Source organism: Silene latifolia, chromosome X (genome assembly GCF_048544455.1).
Source record: "Silene latifolia isolate original U9 population chromosome X, ASM4854445v1, whole genome shotgun sequence".
NCBI lineage: Eukaryota > Viridiplantae > Streptophyta > Magnoliopsida > Caryophyllales > Caryophyllaceae > Silene > Silene latifolia.
Window position 1 is genome coordinate 343110465 of NC_133537.1, and position 20855 is coordinate 343131319.

The 20855-nt window shown below is 39.1% G+C and overlaps 1 protein-coding gene across 4 annotated transcripts; it reads right to left on the bottom strand.

Annotated features, from left to right (window-relative positions):
• Window positions 1-6412: 6412 nt before the first annotated feature.
• LOC141619654 (endoribonuclease Dicer homolog 2-like) lies at window positions 6413-17527 on the bottom strand. Of its 4 annotated transcripts, none has more exons than XM_074436673.1 (23): window positions 17256-17527; window positions 16808-16923; window positions 16040-16220; window positions 15786-15899; window positions 15533-15667; window positions 15273-15357; window positions 15089-15153; window positions 14815-14952; window positions 14556-14684; window positions 14346-14475; window positions 14145-14241; window positions 13679-13874; window positions 13419-13579; window positions 12149-12367; window positions 11803-12044; window positions 11264-11529; window positions 10731-11179; window positions 10541-10644; window positions 10207-10403; window positions 9566-9775; window positions 8463-8873; window positions 7794-8072; window positions 6413-7395 (listed from the first exon to the last, which is right to left on the bottom strand). In XM_074436673.1, exons 2-23 carry the CDS (start codon window positions 16879-16881, stop codon window positions 7045-7047), a joined length of 4233 nt encoding a protein of 1410 aa, XP_074292774.1. In that variant the 5' UTR covers window positions 16882-16923; window positions 17256-17527; the 3' UTR covers window positions 6413-7044. The 4 variants fall into 4 exon arrangements, with proteins under 4 accessions (XP_074292774.1, XP_074292773.1, XP_074292771.1 ...); XM_074436672.1 differs by having other exon boundaries at window positions 16808-16906; window positions 17256-17432; XM_074436670.1 differs by lacking the exon at window positions 17256-17527 and adding an exon at window positions 17161-17231 and having other exon boundaries at window positions 16808-16906.
• Between the last annotated feature and the right edge of the window lie 3328 nt (window positions 17528-20855).

Genomic DNA, 20855 nt, shown 5'->3' on the forward strand with positions numbered 1-20855 from the left:
GGATAGTGATCCAACCGACCACGCCGAGGCTTTTGAGTCTTATATGTCGGTATGGGAGCAGCCCGATGAGGTCTGGTGCCGAGTCTTCCCAACAACTTTGCATGGGATGGCTCAAAATTGGTACAAGGGGCTTCCCGACGGCTCGATAGATTGTTTCGCCGACCTAAGGGACGCCTTCGTAGCCCAGTACTCTTGCAACAAAAGAAAGGCCGTGGAGACGTCGGACCTCCTAACGATCAAACAGGAGGAGGGCGAGTCTCTACGAAGCTATGTAAAGAGGTTCGACGGCAAGGTTCAGCAGATTCGGGAGATCAACCCCGAACTGGCGGCCTTCGCACTGATGAAAGGCCTCCCGAAGGGAAACTTGAAAGACGAGCTCATCAAGTACGGGGGTTTGGGCCTAGACGCCGCTAGGAAGATGGCCGACCAGGCCATCAAGGTTGAAGACTATCACAAGACATGGGTAGGCCCCAGCGAGGCCGAGCCCCAGTAAAAGAAAAGCCGCCGGGATGACAACCCGGATGAGAGACGCAAGTGACAATAACGGGTCACGGTCACGATGAGAAACGCGTGACGATGAATGTGTCACGGTCTGATAGATCTGCCAGGAAGCAGGACTCGACGGGCGCCGGGGGGAGTTCGGGAACGTTTTACCAAAGGCATTACCATGATAAAACCCCTCTGGTCGCATCGGCCGCCGAGGTCTTCGCCCTGAGCAGAAACGAGGGCCAGAAGTGGGAACGGCCTCCCAAGCCAAAAGGAGACGGTGACACGAGCCAGTACTGCGAGTACCACGGTTGCACCGGCCACCTCACTGACAAGTACGTGGCCGAGCCCTCAGAGAAGAGGTGCCTGACAAGTACGTGGACTACGAGGGAGTCATCGCCCCTCACAGCGACCCACTCGTAGTCAACTTGGACATATCCAACCACCTGGTGAAGAGGTGCCTGATTGACACAGGCGCCTACACGAACATCATGTTCAGGGAGTGCTTCCTTAGCCTCGGCCTGAAAGTCAAGGACTTGAGCCCCCGCACCAATCCACCGCATACGGCTTCTCCGGCTGGCCCGGTACCCCGGGTTCAATCAAGCGCAGTGATGCTCGGCGAGGGGAGTGCGGCTAAGAATGTCCTAGCTGAGTTCGTCGTCATTGACGGCTCGTCCGCCTACAACGTCCTCATAGGCCGAGTCACTCTGAGCGAGGCCGACGCGGTAATGTCCATCGGCCCCCGACACGATGTATATCTCGGACGGGGGAAGCGCATAAACTCGTCTCAAGGCGAGAAGGACGAGGTACAACGTTCGGTATCTCGCCAGGATGCAACATGCAATCCCTCAAAGTGGCAAACCAATCGAGGGGGAAAAGCTCATCCTTACAACAGGAGGCGACCTCATGGACGCGACCGACGGTGACAGGGGAAGGAGCGCCCTTTGAAAAAGGCATTAGGGAACTAGTTGACCTTGTGTAGCGGCGGAGGTGTCCAAAATGGCTGTGGACACCCCGACGCATTTTTTATATCTAATGTAAAAATCGGCCAAATCTCCCAACAAAACGTTCTTTTTCCCCATAGTCACTAGCAAGGGGTCTACGCCGTCTCACACTGTCATATCGACAAGAACGGCAGTCGTTATGAAGAAAGAGGTCGACGCCGTCTCACACTGTCATACCGACAAGAGCGGCAGTCGTTATGAAGAAAGAGGTCGACGCCGTCTCACATTGTCATACCGACAAGAGCGGCAGTCGTTATGAAGAAAGAGGTCGACGCCGTCTCACATCACACAATTCGACAAGAGCGGCGATCGTTATGAAGAAAGAGGTCGACGCTGTCGCATGATTGTCATATCGACAAGAGCAAATCGTTATGAAGAAAGAGGTCGACGCTGTCAGATTGTCATATCGACAAGAGCGCAGATCGTTATGAAGAAAGAGGTCGACGCCGTCTCACATCGTCAATTCGACAAGAGCGGCGTTCGTTATGAAGAAAGAGGTCGATTGCCGCATGATTGTCATATCGACAAGAGCGGTCGTTATGAAGAAAGAGGTCGACGCTGCCTCACACGTCAATTCGACAAGAGCGGCGGTCGTTATGAAGAAAGAGGTTGACGCCGTCTCACATCGTCACCCGACAAGAGCGGCGGTCGTTATGAAGAAAGAGGTCGACGCCGTCTCACATCTGTCAATTGGACAAGAGCGGCGATCGTTATGAAGAAATAAGCGCCCGTCGCAGTCACCCCAAAATAGACGCGCTTGGCGATCACTTAAAGTGGTAGACGCTACGTAACACGCTATCAAGAAATGTACGCGGCTCACACTTTGTCCTCCCGACAAGAGCGGTGGTCTCCATGAAGAAATGTAGCGCCTGTGGCGATCACCCCAAATAGTAGACGCTTGGCGGATCACTTAAAGTGGTAGACGCCGCGTAACACGCTATCCAGAATGATCTTGGCTCACATCTTTGTCATAGACAAGAGCGGTGGTCTCCATGAAGAAATGTAGCGGCTGTGGCATCACCCCAAATAGTAGACGCGGCGATCACTTAAAGTGGTAGACGCGCGTAACACGCTATCCGAAACGACGCCGACTCATACGCCGCATCGACAAGAGCGGCGATCTCCATCGAAAGCGAACACCGCGACGACGCGGCCAAGTAGCGATTGATAAACAACTAAAATGCCTTAGAAGCGTTAAACACGGTTGAGAAACACACTTAGAACCGCTCGGCCAAAAGCGGAAACAAAAAGAGGCGTTCAATTAATAACGTAAGAGAACAACTCAGACAAAAACGAGAAAAGACCTCGGCCAAGACAGAGGCAAGGTGAAAACACTAAATACAGTTGAGACGCTCAACTTCTAAAAAGCGCAAGTAAAGGAAAGAGGGTAAAGACCTCGGCCATGCCGAAGGCAAAAGAAACGAACTTTTATTAATAATAACAGGTTACAGGTGAAAAGAATGCAGGCGACGGCCGTCCCCATTGGGATAAGCCAAAACACAAACTACCAAAGTTGTACAAAATACAAGGAAAGAAAAGCAAAAATTACGAGTGTCATTTGAAGCGCCAAAGGAATCAGAGTCCTCCCATTCCTCAAGAATTTGAGGATCAACTTCAGGAGAAGGAGACCTAGGGCCCCCCGACGCAGGTTTACTAGGTCCAGCATCAGCAGAAGACATGTTCACAACAAATTACTAGCAAGATAAAAAGAATTTATTTGTTTACCTCGAAGAAAAACGCTCGCCGGATCAAAAACTCTGAAGATTGGAAGAAAAGGAAGCCCTTGAAAGTTTAGAAGGATGAAGATTTTGAAGAAAATTTGAGAAAATGAAATTGGTGGCCAAAATCACGGAAGAACTGCCCTATTTATAGGGAAAAACCCATGAAGAAGGACCAATCAGGGCACAGCCCATGAAGCGTCAACCAATCAACGAACGGACACGTGTCAGACATGCAACCACGGAATGTCAATCGTTGCAACAGTTGAATGTCAATCAATGCAATAGTGACCAAACGTCTTCAACACGCCCATTCACATCTCTTCGCCCATTCATCTTCCTCAACAAATTCCTAGGTACATGCTCTCCGCCGGCCACATGATCAACCGAGCTAGGAAGCACCGGCCGGGGGCAATCAAAAACAACCGGCACTCTCAGCCCTGGTCTCGGCCAGCGTCACATTCTTTTTCCACATCGGATACCCTTTACGCATCCATGTGGAGGGGGGATATGGTACGGCCTAACAAGAACCACGCCGATGCATCAGAAGAAGCCGATACCAGAAATTTTGCAAAAATACTTGCGCAGAATATACGCTCAACATACATCGGAGCCCATACCACGGCATAGACTACGCTGGGGGCAAATTGATGGGGCATATTCTGCACCGCTGACCAAGTCAACATATTGAGCAAGGTCAAAGATATCCACAGCAAAGTCAACAACTTAGACAGTCTAGCCGATGCAATCCATCGGCCTGTCACCTGGGTCTCGGCCAGACAACTAGCCAGCCGGGACACGGATTCGCGTACTCATATCCAAGACCCCTCGGCCAGCCTGCCATAGGTCCATCGGCCGAGGGCAGAACGGTCTTTCCACCTGCTAGCCACTTGGCCACTTGGCCACTACGTGACAAAAGGTAAAAGCCTATAAATACTCCTCAACCTTCATTGAGGAAAGGATCCACAAATTGACCTAATAACCACTATTCATTTGGTAATATCTTCCTTATCTCTCTACAATACACTCTTAGCCAAGTTACAACAACTTCTCTCTAAGTTTACTGACTTGAGCGTCGGAGTGAGTACGCTCGGCCAAAGCCGAGCCCTCAGTTTGTTCATCGTTTCAGGAGACCGCAAGGAGGATTCGAGCAAGGACATCATTCTACGAGCTACGAGTGGTAACAAATATCTGCTCTGGAATTATACCCGGAACAGTTTCGTTAATAAGAGTAAAATATTAATAGCGGGAGTAGTGAACTTTAAGTAATTTTATTTAATGAAAAAAAAATTAATGGTAAGTAGAGGAGCCTGGGCGAAGCCGGGCACCAATACTAGTTATATGTGTTCTGAAATTAAAACCGGTAAAATAGTATGGAGTATATGAAGAATTCCAATTTTATAAGGGTAAATGGAACAAAATTTTCTCTTATTTTGTGGGTTTATTCTTTTTTACGAAGTACTTGTTTTAAGTTTTTAAAAACGAATATAACGTCAATGTCTAGAGATAAGCAAAAAATTAGTCTCGTCTATCGAAATAAGGTATTATTTGACACGTTTAATCTCAACATATATATTTTTCATTTGTATTATTTGGCTCGTTTTGAGTTTAAGATAAAGATGTGCATCTTTGTATTTATATTATCATATGTTCGGTTATATATTTCGGACGAATTCCGACCTTCGAGTTATAACTTTAACTGTTATGGTTTAAATTGTAGGATTTGGATGTCTTTGGGTTTAACACATTATTTTCTGCCAGTTTTACAAAGGATTGCTTTTAGTCTGTCGTTTAAAATCCATGTCGATATTAATGGTTGTAGTTCTACACACCTTCTTTTACGACCATATCAATACAACCGTCATACAATATGACATACTCGTTTCAAACTTTTTATATTCTCTTCAAAAGATCGGGTTCATACAACCTCTATTGTTAGTTATCACCTACTAACCCTCTCGTTTTTCTAACTTAAATAAATAAACCTACCAATTTATATTGAATTGTTTTAGATTCGTTTTACGTTTACAACCGTTTCAACAAAAAATTATAAACATAATAGTATTATATGGAGTTTGAGTAACGGGCAGGTAACACTGACTGATCACTGACAATAAGTCAGATTAAGAAATTGTTGGGTCTTTGGTCAGAGGTGTGTTTTGTACTCTTAGGCTCCGTTTGGAAAGGCATTTCAGGTACCTGATTTGGTCAAAGTAGCTTATTTGACCAAAATTTCAGGTACCTTATTTTTTTGTACGCGTTTGGCAAGTAGCTTATTTAACCAAATAAGCTACCTGAAATGAAATGCTACCTAGAGTAGCATTTGAGATTTTAGGTACCTGTTTTGATTTAATTTTCCGTTTTTACCCCTTAAATTTATATTATTAAATAATTATCATATCCTTTTACGTCATTTCATCAAAATCAGTTACCTTTTCAGTTAGTTTGCCAAACACTTTTTTATATAATCAGCTACCTTATCAGTTCCTAATTTTCAGCTACCTAATGAGTTACCTTTTCAGGTTTTAGTTACCTTTTCAGTTTTCAGCTACATTTTCAGGTTTCAGCTAGCTTTTCAGTTAGTTTTATCAAACAGAGCCTTACTACGTACTCTATAACTTATGAGTAAGTCTCGTGTCAGACGGACTATTTCGTCTGACAATAAGACATATCAAATATATGTAATTATTTTATGATAAAATGTAATGTAGATATTTTCGGATAAAAATGTTCATTGGTTTCTTGTTTAAAAATACGATTAACAACTTTAATTATAGTCACTTTATCATTAAATGGTTACGGGTATATTTTACCGTAAAATAGTTACATTTACACAGTATGACAGTCAGGCGAAAATACTATAGTACACTATATACTCCTTATATTGATTAATTATAGTATTTATTTTTATGGTGAAATATCATTTAAACTTGGTCACATCTAGCAATAAATGGGTTATATACTTATATATGCCCGTCTGAAACCTTCAGACGAAAATAACCGTCTAAAGAGAGACATTTTAGGAAGGACTAAGGAGTTAGGACTCATCCGAGAAACTCAACCTGGAATCAAAGTAAATTCGGACAATATCCCAAAATATTGCAATTCGTATTCCACTCGATGATAATAGTCGATTTATATAAAGGGCGGGGAAAATAATTAAATAACAAAAAATTAAATAAAAAGGACACTGCTAAACAGATATATAATCGGAAAATGCTGATATAAATAATGGTTTATTACCATTGAAAACTTATTTTAAGTTATACAAAAGGCATCAACAGATTACCTACATGGGCTACATCTGCACTCCTGCAAAATAGGTGCACTTAAGACGGTCATATCCGTTGTAAACTTAAAACGGGTCAAATACTAACTCAAAATGTTAGATGGGACACAATCTGCTTTTTGTTCCATCTAACTATTTGACCCGTTTTATGTTTAAGACGGATATGCATGTCTTAGACAAGAATTTGGGTTCAAAACCAATCTACTCCAAAAAAGGTAAAACCAAAATATCTACTGTACATTGCTGCTGGTATGTACAGACTGCTGTACAGTCGGATTCGCCTCAACTCCGCTACCCACATCCACAAAGCTCCGAGAAGAGACTGTTTATCATTCCCGACTTCATTCCACATACTAGAACATCACAAAGCCTCTTGTTAGGCGGTTTTACCCTAAGTTACTGTAAAATTGCATGTTATTTACCTAAATACAGAAACATCCCCATAAAACATTTTTTTTTAGTAATCTTTTATAGGGTGTTTTTGGTAAATAACTTGCTGTTTTACAATAACGCTCATGTAAAACCGACTTACATAATTGTTCAATGTTCATAGGTCAGGAATAGATTCCTTCAAAGACTTGAGAATAGCTCTCGAAGCGATTTTGTTGGCCAAAGTTTTATCTGTTGCCGTGCAAGTGTGCTTGAATATCGTCCCATTTGCCTCGACTTCAAGTGTGATAGATGGGATTCCATTCTCGAAAGATTTGACGGGCTTTCCCGTGTTATAATGGTGCTTTTGACAAATATCGTGCAGTTCTCTGACGGGATGAAGCTTCAGAGTTTCTGGAGTAACGATGGGCTCTAATAGAGGCACTATACTATTGACTAATGCCTGTTTGTCGTATCCGGAATCGACAAATATCGCTCCAGCTAACGATTCTATAATATCCGCCAGAACCTACAAAAGTCAAATAATTCGCAAAACTTCAGAAGATGCATATGTAGTCATTAGTAGACCTGCAAATAGCTGTTCATGGGTCGTCCCGTCCATTGAACCCGGCCCATCCCGCCTGTTAAATAAGCGGAGGCCCGGCCCACAAACCCGTCCAAAACCCGCCAACCCACTTGTCCGTGGGCCAAAAAAACGTGAGCCCGGCCCATGTCCGGCCCAAGCCCGCATTTGAACACATCTAAGTCTGTGGTCAGGTTTGAGTCGGGTTATCTTTAACACCGTTTACCGTCAGGCCATATTTGGTGCGGGTCTTTTCTTGTTGGGTCTACTCCGGGTTCTTTCGGTCGTCTATGGCTATCAATTTACCATTCAATTAGGAGAGAAAATTGACTATTTGTACCCACCTTGGGAAAATTTATATCCAATTCCCATCCAAATGTAGAATTCGAGGATAATTCTTCGAAATGACTGATGGTAGCTGACAATTGCTTGTGAAGCACTTGTGACGCGTGCAAAATATGCTTGTAAAGCCCACTTCTGATGGACGATTGAGCATAGCAATCATTGTTAACTGATGCTGATCTCAAGTCAGTAAGTAGTCCGGGTGTCATTCCGGGATATTTAGCGTACAGCTGAATAGTAATTAAATGATCCAACACTGCGTCTCCTAGAAATTCCAAGCGCTGTAAAATTCACAAATAAGCCCTTTCACTATTAAACAAAGATCCAACACTGCGTCTCCTAGAAATCTCGAGAATGTTTCATTGTATTTTACTGGGATATTGAAAATGTAACATCATTTAACAAAGATTAGTCCTAAAATAATTTAGAATCAGCTGACAGGAAGCGAGCGTCATATGAGACTGTTACTGAGAGGTAAAACAATCAGAAAAGCAAAAGGTGCGATTTATAAAAGACTGTCAAAATCAAGAAAAGGAGAAATAAGGAAGATATAAACACATCGGAAACATCTAAATTTTTTTTTTACCAAATATCCGAATGAAACAATTGGAAATAGAGAAATATGAATCATGAATTGAGAATATAGAAGGAAAAGAGTTCATAGAGCTTACTTGGTAGCACCTCGGAATTTCAGGCAACATATACGAACCATGCGTTACTGCTTCGACTAACAAAGACGGGTCCTTGAACGAATAATTAAGAATAGACTGGAGACCGCTGATATTAACATGCTTATAAGGATCAATATTGAAGATTCTCTGGTACTTTATACAGGAAAGTTCCACCTCTATTCCGAGCCAATTCATAAATAATAAAGCAGCTACTTCACCACCGGTCGTAAGGAATGCGCCTATTAGAGCTTCAACAACATCTGCAATTCTCTTGCTTTTCATTTTACGGGATCCTTTACTATAAACCTTTCTTTCACTGGTAATACGTTCTTCTTCCAATACAGAATTGTCAGACAGGTCACCGGGAATGATCCAACTTTTGGGTTCAAAAGATTCAAAACGTATGAAACCCTACATAAGAAACATAGATAAGAATTTCAAATCCCCAAATAGCTCAAAGTAGCTAGAATAAGATCTCAAGTAAAGTCGAGTCAAGTCACTGAGATGTTGTACTCAACAACATCAGGATTACGCATCGGATGTATTACCTCATACCCTTCTAGTTTTTGAGTTTATATGTATTTTTTTTGAGCATTTAAAATTTATATGTTCTATAATAATTTTTTGATGGCAAATCTCAAAATTAATTAAATTTATAAGTATAGTTTATGAGCAATGTTGTATTTTTTTTGGTTTATTGTTTAAATGAACGAGCTCAAAAACTTTATAATAAATACTCATATTTTTTAAATAAAACTCAAAAATTTTACCATAAAACTCAGAAAATACAAAATCAGATGTACTACCCCTGATGTATAATCTATGAACTGGTCAAAACCCGTCAGTGAAAAAACAGCCATGTGGCTCTCTTTTCACTAATAAAAAAGTAGCAACCATATACACTTCGCAGCTTTGGCGAGTCTTGTCCAAGATGGTCACACACGTGATAAGAACCTAAATCCTTTTGCATTCTTCATTAAAATATAGGGTTAGTGGGTTGGTCTCACATGTGCCACCGTCATAAAAGTTATAGTGTATAAACGTAAGATCGCTACAAACGATGGACTAATTCAGAAGGATATATAATAAAGAACAAACATTACCGAGATCTTTCTTTGGCACCCTAGCTTGCATAATGAAGCATTTGAAACTATCTTGCTCTTTTTTATACTGAGTAAGCCTTCATGATTGTTTTGGAAACTATTGAACAACTGCTGGCAGACAGCATATTTCAAAAACGAATCGCCAAGGGTCTCTAGAGATTCCAGATGAAATCCCTCCTGACAATGCTTGGTGGTAATAGCTTCCAGGACCTATCGGAGTTAAATTGTCAGGAAAAAAAAAAAGTATAACAATCACATTGTTACTAGGTACTCTCAAAGTATTGTTAGGAATGTTCGTACTCAAATCAATTACGAGTACATTTTTAGCTATTTTAAGTGAAGGTAGAAACCTAAGAACTATCACAAATGATAGGAATTTGTGGGTTCAATGCGACAATTGTTATTTCTTAAATTTAAAAAAAAAAATCACAAAAATCCACCTTAATATTTGTGAACAATGTGGATATCATTTGAAAATGAGTAGTTCATTCGGAGGAGGAACCTTATAAGGATCGTATTAATTCTTATCAAAGACAGACAGGGTTAACTGAAGCTGTTCAAACAGGTATAGCTATTTTTCTTGCAATATGCAATAATATTAAAGGGACACCTATCTGGATGGACTTAGAAATATTAAGTACCTGGGGGACCGGAATAATAATATTCGGCATGCAGCCATTCAAAATAATCCTTCTCAAGTTGGAACTTAACAACATAGATTCAACTCGATGCATGATTGATGGAACAAATGAGAAGGTATAAAAATTAGCAACTGATACAGGAGACATAATGACGAGACATATTTCAGGAGGCAGTTCAACAGAAGCATCACTGGACTCTGCAAAAGAAAATACTATCAGCTGGATCTTGCAAAAGAAAATATGAAGAAAATCGAGTGGAAAAATCCAAATATCATGCAGTCAGTGCGACTAAACAGACTTAAACAGGTTAGTACTTAAAATATGTCTGTCATACCCTTCTCCCTTCTTTGTCGGCAACTGAGAAGAAAATTTTGAGGCCGAAAAACCTGTCTCCCACAAAGCAATGTTTGATTTTCAAAAACCAAGTCGATCTCATGCCTACATTATATCGCGATGTTAGCCACTGCACGTAAAACCTATAAGTATATATAAGAGAGCTACCATTGTAAAATAGATATACAAACCTAACTTGGTAGTACTTTTTGTAAGTGACAATTTCATCATCTTTTACACTCAAAAGTGAGTTGCCATTCATGCCATCTAAAAACCCCGAGACACAATAGATATAACCATTGTGAGGTGTACAGACCAAACAGTTTTGCAGTACACTAGGATGAATATAACCATTTTTAGTGTACACATTCTCACAATGATCAGTCTCAATTTTGACGCTTTTGATGGAAACGGCGCTGTCATTACTTAGGAAAGATGCAGAATAAATACATTCCCAATCGATGGATGAACTTTGATGTGACCATTGACATGGGAGAAGAAGATAATCGTAATGTGAGCCATTCATATCAATATCCTTATCCCATTTAAACAATTCCTTGATGTCCCCAGTCAACTTGGTCATATTTCGGTATTTCAAGATTTTGAGGACAGCAACCTGAAACTGTCTACAGAGAACCACCTGGAAATATGAGACACAACGATTAGCAGAAATCCCACAGGTAGGAGAAACGTAAATTAAATTATCATATATCAATACTGTCACCTGTTCAGGGGTCAAATGTATTTTCCCGACATACTTCATACTAACAGACATGAAACCCCAGTCAACTCCCATGTTGAATTTCATGCTGCCAACATCAGATTCAAGCTCATCTCTTAATACCAGGATAATATCATGTAAAGGGATCTCCGAATAAAAATCTTGCTTGAGTTCCATTAAATAGCAGTGGTAGACAGCAGCGCAGCAATCACTACTGACAAATTCATATGGGACATAACTCGGTTGATTGTCGTCATATGGCTCATTCTCTGCATTAAACTACCAAAGTAAGAGACAACTAGAAAATACCGTTACCGGTGTGTCCTGTTCTAACTATTAAAGCCATCATTAGAAAAAAAAAAAATATTACAGATTTTTTTCCCGCAAAAATAACAAAATATGCAGCAATATTGAATTTCCAATGTCTAGGGACCACATATTATTACACATGGATCCGCCAACGAGTCTAAATGATTTTATTCCCCTACAAGGATTTGGAACACTCATTTCCACTTCTGTGTGTCTAGGAAAGTAATACATACCTAATTCTTGTACAAGACCCTCCTCCACGACAATGTCTGGAACAAGTTTATCAGTCAGAGCACCGATGTCATGGAGCCTTTTACAAGCTTCCAAGCAGACAAAATGCTTCAGCAGTTTTTGCTTGTTAATTTTACTATCACCTTTGACAGATACTGATGAAATGGGACAACTATTGGGAAATTGTAAAGTACAAGTCTCCAAAACCTCGTCAAAAACACAGCGGGGAGATGGCTTGAAATATCTAAGCAACACAAAAATGCCATTTGTCAACATGTATGATGCAAAAACAGACAGCTACAGTTTCAAGTATCAACAATAATATATATATTCACCCTATAAGCATACCCATCTGAAGGGAGCCGTGAGCAGTAGAAGTATATCAAACTAACACTAGAACTCAAAGTCACAATTGCGCCTGTGCTAGGAACGCGGTAGAAAATGTCATCGAACTCATCAAACTCAACAGGCTGGCACGGTAGTGAGGCATGGCTCAACGATTCCTTCCGCATTACTTCACCACTGGAAAGATAGTTCTGCACTCGGGAGAGTTCAGAAGCATCTCCGCTGTCAAGATCATAGAATTCAGTAAAAATTATAAAGCATCTAAATTAATTCTTCTCTTTGTCATAAAGACTGTTAATCTCATGAATAGCTTTTTGTAAACTAATCACTACTCCCTCTATTCATTTGTATTCACAGATTTGCGACATATTCCGTATCATATTTAAGTTCAAATCAATTCGCTACATCACCACTTTTGGTAAGAAGCAACCCACAAATATATCCTATGTGAGTGTGAGCTCCCACTCTTCTCGCACATGTTTCTCATCTTCTAAAACTTTTGTCCAAAAGCAACTGTAGCCAATTCAAGTGAACTGTGGAGTATAGATGGCTACATTTTAAAGCAACTACACATAACTAGGGGTGAGCAAAAATATACGATACGGTTTTATAATACGGATACGATACGGTATACGGTTTGAGTTATACGGATTTTCGTATATACGATACGAAAATCCGTATATACGATACGGTTTTATAAAAACCGTACCGTATCCGGGTCGGGCAAAAACGAAACCGTATATACGATTTCTGACACGGTTTGAAGTTTTTGTATATAAAAAATTAAAAAAATGCAAAGTTCCTCTTTCAACTCCACTCTTATAATGTTTTTTATGACTTTTTTTACTAACTTATCTCAATAAACAAAAATCAGCCCTTTATAAGAGGTGGTCATATTAGAGGTAATTATTAGCTCTTGAATAATTACAATGTTTAATTGGGCATTTATCACCAAACTGTATCCGTATATACGGATTCCGTATACACGGTTTTTCCGGGTACCCGAAAACCGTATATTCCTGTTAAACCGTATCGGATCCGTATAGTGATTTTTGCGATTTTTAAAACCGTATACCCGATACGGTTTTGAAAACCGTATCGGGCATAACTTCCCTCAATTCTCCTCTGTGAATCGAATTAATTAGCATTATCTTGGCAGCGGTGAAGGGTGTTGCCTTTAAATAACCAAAAAAGACGAAGGAGGATTCCCTTATGACAGAACTAAAAAATGTTCGAAATTTTAGGCAAGCAAATGAAAAAAACAGCACTTTACCTTTTCACCATCAAAAGAAAATCTGAGTTCTGCATCCTAGCACGACCTCTTGACTGAATAAAACTGCAAACATTATATGATGGATCAAAACGAACAACCAAGTTGCAGCTTTGAACATCTAGACCCTCCTCAAGAATAGAGGTAGCAACTAAAATGTGTACCTGAGATCAGAGATAGAGTATCAAGTTACACTTTCACATGTCGTACCTGATATCTTTCTCGATTTTCTATATATTAAGTAAGACAGCGAAAAAACCTACTGTGCCATTTCGGAAATCGTTGACAATTTTATTCTGCTCCTTCCTACTTTGAGACTTCAGTGCAGACTGATTTCCGGCTATATATTTCGCCTTCCAACCAGTGCTTTGAAACAGCAGTGCATCCAAAATTGCCTCAAGAACCATTGCAGTGATAACCCTTTCAACGAAAATAATACACCGCATACCTTCCAAAGTTCTACAATAAAAGACCAAATATTTCATGAGAAATTTATCCATCAGTAAACAAGCGTACTCCACTCATGCTCAGTGCATCGACTACAACTAATGAGCTATAGAAAAATCAAGCCAATCCCAGTTAAGATTGAACTGGAGAAGGGCTGAAGTTGGTGTTTTGCATTATTACGATCATGTCCACTACAAGTCTACAGCACATCAGAAACACTTTCACCTAACTCTTGTCACACAACAGAGGTTAAAGAGTTACCAGTTACCACCAGATTCTCACCTGTATCCAAGAAGAGATTCAGCTAGACATATCACCTTAGACGTGATAAGCGGGCCACCCATGTTTGACTTTACATCCGAGATAGACCAACTGAGACCTAAGTATACAAGATAAAAATAGCAGAGATCTCGACGATAACCATCCCAATCTGAAAAAACAGAAAATAATAAGAAACATCTGAATCATGAAGTATCAAAATACCAGATGGCATGTTGGCTGATAACTCTTTCTTAATATCATAAATGAAAGCTCTGATGGTAGTCCGACCACAAACATCTAACGTATCCCAACTGAAAATATCAGTTTCTTCAAGAGACAGAATATCTGTAGCCTATAACCAAAGCATTGTTTAGATACCAGTCACAACTCACAACACCGAAAGACACAAAATATTGCAATCAAAAGATGTACCTTTAATGCTGCCCAAAGACCAAGTTCACCCAAACAAAACTGAAATGTTAAGCTCAACTTTTTCAACTTATGAGTTAGAGACTCTTCTATTGATTCTTCAACTCCCAAATTTGTGAGAGCATTTATGTGCTGAAAAAGTTTGGGATTAGTATTAGTATATAGAATGGTAGATAGTAATAGAACACTAGGCAAAATGTGAAATAAAATTCTTAGCGAACCAATCCCCGAACTGAGGAGGGTTATATAAATATTAGCTCACCTGTCTTTTGAGTGAGCTGACACTCTCGATCAAATCGTTCTGCAATTTATCAGGGATCTCTTCATCATAAAGTTGAACCTTTGAGTTTGGAAATGAAATATACTCAGCCAGCACAGCGTCACTCACACAGGTGTAGACCTTCATTCCGCACAAAATTGTTACATGAATAAAAGTTAAAACAGACAGTAAAACTGCAGTCTGGCTGCTAAAAGTATAACAAACACCCCTACAAGGCTACAGTAGACATCCAATGCAAATCATCACATGGAACAACCTTTGAATGCATTAAAGTTTCGAGGGCAGAAATTTCTTTCCAATAAGAGTCATATGATTCGGAACCTGCATTGAAGTAAGAAGAATTCAATTGATTGTCTACATGACCGTGCATAGGGGCGAATGAAAAAACAATACTCCTTCCTTCAGTAAGCATATAGTCACAAACAGGTAGGGGAGTTCACCTTTGGCTTTAGATTTCACGGGAGAAGCAGTCATGCCAAATATCCTAGGAACTTCATTAGTATGCAACTGACGATGATAAAAGTCCTGCAAGGAGGGTACTGTGATTGCTTAGATAATTATGTAAAAGGGTGCACAGATGCACACCATTAATTTTCGCAAACAAGTTTGACTTCTTCTATTTCCGAGGGAACATAACACATAGTTGAAGACACAATTCAGTCAATGCAGCAAATGTAACCAGTGAAGAGACACATCTCACCTTCATTATGCACGCATATGGATGTTTTCCCTTGGCGTTATGGCATTCATCAAATATTAAAACTTTTATCATGTCCAATTTGATGAAAGTATGGCTAAGCGCATCAAGCAGAATCTTTGGAGTCATCACAAGGACCTAAAAACAAAGAGGTAACTTTTCCATTACCATAAACCTAGCAAATGCGGCTACTTCCTACTGTGGTTTTCTCAAGAAAATAATTAAGCTAAGAATGATCAACGATAAAAGAACACACCTCGTGCTTTTCTTGTTCATCCTTCCACCTAGCAGCCTCCCAGAAATCAACGCCCATATCTCCCCAGTACTTGCCTACTTTAAGGTCCGTACAGGTTTCAATGACTTCAGCTTGCTAATCAATAGCCACAAAAACCAGGAGTCAGTGACTAGACGTCAAATATCATCTTTTGAAATGAATATTTGTAGTAACGATTTTAATTACTCTTTTCACTTAAGTTCAAAATGTTAAGGACTTATTAAATAGAATCATACTTGAGTCACCAAAACAACTGTGGGCACTAAAAACACTGCTATATACGAGTGTTTAGGCCTTCGAAGTAAGTACGCAAAGCTGCGAAGAAGCATGATGGAAATCAATGTCTTTCCAGAACCCGTCTCCAAGAATGCAATAGTGTTCTGCTTCATAGCTTGCTCGAAAGCCTCAAGTTGGTAGCTACAATATCATTGAATAAAACAATCCTGAATTATAAGCAACGGAAAGCATGATAGCAGCAACTACACAGGAAAGATAACCTGAAGACTACCAGTCCAACAAATATCCAACCATCCATAGTACCCTGCATAACCCATGTCCGACACTCAACACTCCGACCAAGGTATGACACTTTAAAAGTTCTTTTCCAACCAAAAAAATGATATTTCCATAATATAGCCGGGAGACTGAATCCGACATTTGGACACGTACCCTTGTCAGAATACTCCTTAATAGCTACATAGCCCACCATGTGCACACCCTTATTACAAACCAAACCGAATTAACTACATACTATTACTCCGTACTATACTTAGTACACTACCTCACTACAAAAATTTCTAAAGCAACAATAAAAATAGAAATGCAGCAATAAATGAACTATCATATTATCAACTATAGGTTAAGCATTCATCATCAATTCATCAATACCCTATGCCTCTAAACAACAACATTCATCGCCGTCGCCGTCATCATCATCATTATAATCACATTATAATCACATGAACAAAAAAGTACAAATTCTAATTATAACAAAAAAAATAAACCTTCTAGCAGAAGGAAGCCTAGCACTTGAATCATCCTGAGTTTCTACAAGCTGCATACTAACCAATTTTGTCATCTTCCTCTATCCTTCTCAATTTAACCTGAAAAAAGATTGAATCTTTCACAACCCAACAATCAGTAAGTCTCCCTTAAGAAGGCAATATCCGTCTTTATAGCATAAATAATCATCTAATCAATCCTTAAAATTAACTTTATAGTACCCCAAATTCATAAAAAAATAAATTTTCAACACAAATTAATACAATGTATGCACATTTCAATAAGTTTTACAAATACCCAAATCAATTAATCAACCAAAATGACCATTGAAAAATTCAAAAGATCAAATTTTTACAATTTAATGGGTGAATAAAGTTCTGGGAAAATGGAGAGAATAACTGAAATACAAGAAAAAATGGCGAAAACTGTAAAATTTGAAAAATTCCATACCTTTTAAAGTGTCACTAAATGAATAAAGTGTCACTACTATGATTGTTTGATTGAGGTCCTTTGAATAAATGCGACTTTACGTCTCCTGAAACACGGTCTCTCGCCCGTTTATGGCAACATATCGATGAACTTTAAATCTTAAACAGTGAATATCAATCGGTACAGGCTTCGTTGCTAAGGAATTCAAAAGGTAAAGAACATAACTTTATAGTAGCATCATAGTATGATTGTACTACTTAGACAAGTAGACAGTTCATGTGGGATTACATCATAATTTATGATTGTGACATGCCAAAATCTATTTATTTACAATTGATCTCCCTTGTAACGGGTTACCATTTGTGACGGATATTTTGTGAGATAAAATGGTAACAAAATGGGTTAGTGGAGAAAGGGGACCACATGAATAGTGTTGCAGAGAGAGAAAAAGTGGATACTTTATGAGGTAAAACCGTAAAATGGTATCCGTCTTTAGCTTGTGACGGATATGTCATGTCTTCAATGAGAATTTGTGATTTATTTATGATTCAATTAGTTTCATAGACGGATATATCCGTTTAGAGTGAAAGACGGGTCAAATATGCTTGAAGTGGTGATATTTTTAGGCTCACCATGCAACTTGTTGCTTGTCCTATGCTTAAAGTGGATGAATATTTCTCGTCTATAATTATAGACGAATATTTCCGTATATAAATGAGAACTTGTGTTTATGATTATTGATTTAAAACAATCAAATATTATTCTTCGAATAATTATCGTTATCAGTGAGTTTTATTTAAGATCGTACGGAGTATTAAATTTTTAGGAGAATTGACAAATTAAATTGTCGAATTAAGATTATAGCTTTTACACCAAAATTTGGGAGGGACAGTCTCTCACTAAGTTATTGAGAGACCAATCTTTATTGTTGATCGTAAATTTCGTACATATTTACATAATAAATGTACATATATCTTTAATCACGATTTATACCTATTTTATGATCACTAGTACCATTTTTTCTTAAAATTGTAAAATAATCTTTTAATAAACTTATTAAGAGACCGTATCTTAGTAGACTTACTCTTTAAAGCTTCTTTTTTATGTTTATATCATTGTGGTGTTTAGGATCGAGTGTTAATAAATGCGAGTAATAGTATTGGAATCATCGACGGTATGGAAAATGTGTTGAAGTAATGATGAAATACGGGTTGATGGTACAAGTGCTATCAATTGGTAGGCGTAAGGGGTCGTTTGGTTCAATACTTAGGAATTGAATGAATTGGAATGATAAACCATATAAATATGGGGTTTCAATTCCATATCTTCCAAACATGTTTGGTTAGTTAGAAAAAGAAAACATAAAGGAATGAAGTTTGAATCTATGGGAATAAGGTGGGTATGTGTTTCCAAGGGATGGCTGTGGAATGAGAATCCATCAGGATTTTAACTCCATTCCAAAATAAATCAACCAAACATTAGAATGAGAGGGGTGAGCAAGTTTAGGTTCGGACCGGAAAAATGGTCCGGACCGGACCATTTGGTCTGGACCAAACCCGGACCGAATTTTTTAGGTCCGGTCCTTGGTCCTCATTTTTTGAGTTTTCGGTCCGGTCCGGACCAAACCCGGATATTTTAGGTCCGGACCAAATGGACCGAATTTTATGTTTCTAAAGACTATCATTAGAATATTATAAACTAAATTATCATTTTATCTTCACAAGACATTATCAATTAATATTGAGTATTTTTTTTTCTCAAAAACAATCGTCTAATTATTCATCGACATTTAATTTAGTGAAATTTAAATGTAATTATCATACACGAAATAGTGAAAGAATTAGTTCTAGGTCCATTTCGGTCTAAGACCGGACCGGTCCGAATATTTCGGGTTTGGTCCGGTCCAAGACCGAAAGTTTTAGGTCCGGTCTTCGGTCCACAAAAATTTTATTTTCGGTCCGGTCTTGGACCGATGCTCAACCCTAGAATGACTAGAATCCATTCAATTCCATTCCAAACCTCCCAACCAAACACCACATTGTAACGCCTAGTATGTCACGATAAGGAGCCAAGATCCTCCTCGTCTCTTTAAAAAATGGGATGGCCCATTTTCTTTGGCGTCAGCCATCGATTCTAAGTTTATGCATGAAAATAAAAATATAATGGTTATAAAATAATAAAGTAAAAGTAATGAACTATTGATCTAACCAGACCCTAACCTTGATATATTCCGACATGCTTTATTTTAACCTACAACTGACTTTTCTCATTACACATTAGTTTTACTGCGTGAGATGACGAGATCGGATAAAAACTACTCCCTCCATTCAACTCCACAAGGCCATTATGCTTTATTACGTTTGTCAACGCGGCTTTTACTTGGCAAATATCTTTAGTTACGTATTTGCAAAAATTAGAAAAGTTAGATATTTTTAATGTACTCTTAAAGACGAATCAAATAAGATCTCACATGAACATATTTTCACTTATGTATCGAGAGAAAATTGAAGTTGAATGTCCGCTTGTAAATAGTGTGCAAAAGAGATAATGGCCTTGTGGAGTTGAATGGAGGGAGTATCTCACATTATAAAACGGTATGTTCTTTAATTTATACATTTAATATTACTAATTAATAATACAACAAAACCCAAAACCCGATATATTCCGACATGCTTTATTTCAAATTTTCAACCTCCAACCTATTGCAGTTATGCAACATGCCATTAAAAATTTGTGAAATTCTTTAAGAGCAAGTCCAATGGTAAGCTATTTGCTACTAGCTTGAAAAATCTACATCACATTTTAAGCCACAATAATTTTTGGGTATTGTTTTTTCACATACGTCATTTACTCTTTCACATACGTCATTTACACTTTTACCCTTGTCATTTTTTCAACTCCTCCCCAATTCATTTTTTGCTTCCCTCTTCCCTCATCTCACAATTCGTTCAGCGTATGCATTTTGTTTTATAGTTAGTAGTTTCCGCAACCCGAATAACAGAATTGATAAATGATACACTTCCGTTGAATCCACCAGTGCTATGTTCATTTGGTCAACTAATGTTGTTAAGGCGATTGGCAATCAGTTATGGGTTTCGGAGGAGGATAATCGAATTACACAGCCTTCTTTTATCTGCACTAAGCATGCTTTAATGTTCTGATACAATTTCTAACAGCATATGGCTTTTTCGATGGCTAAGCCAAGTCATATGGGAAGTTAATGATTGATAATACTACCTAATCAATAACAATTGAAAACCAAGTTACTAATTGACAAACCCTAATTTTATAACAAAGTTGATGGGGCATATTCTGCACCGCTGACCAAGTCAACATATTGAGCAAGGTCAAGGGTATCCACGGCAAAGTCAACGACTTAGACAGCCTAGCCGATGCAATCCATCGGCCTGTCACCTGGGTCTCGGCTTGGCAACTAGCCAGCCGGGGCACATATCCGCGTACTCATACCCAAGACCCCTCGGCCAGCCTGCCATAGGTCCATCGGCCGAGGGTAGAACGGTCTTTCCACCTGCTAGCCACTTGGCCACTTAGCCACTACGTGACAAAAGGTGAAAGTCTATAAATACTCCTCAACCTTCATTGAGGAGAGGATCCACAAAT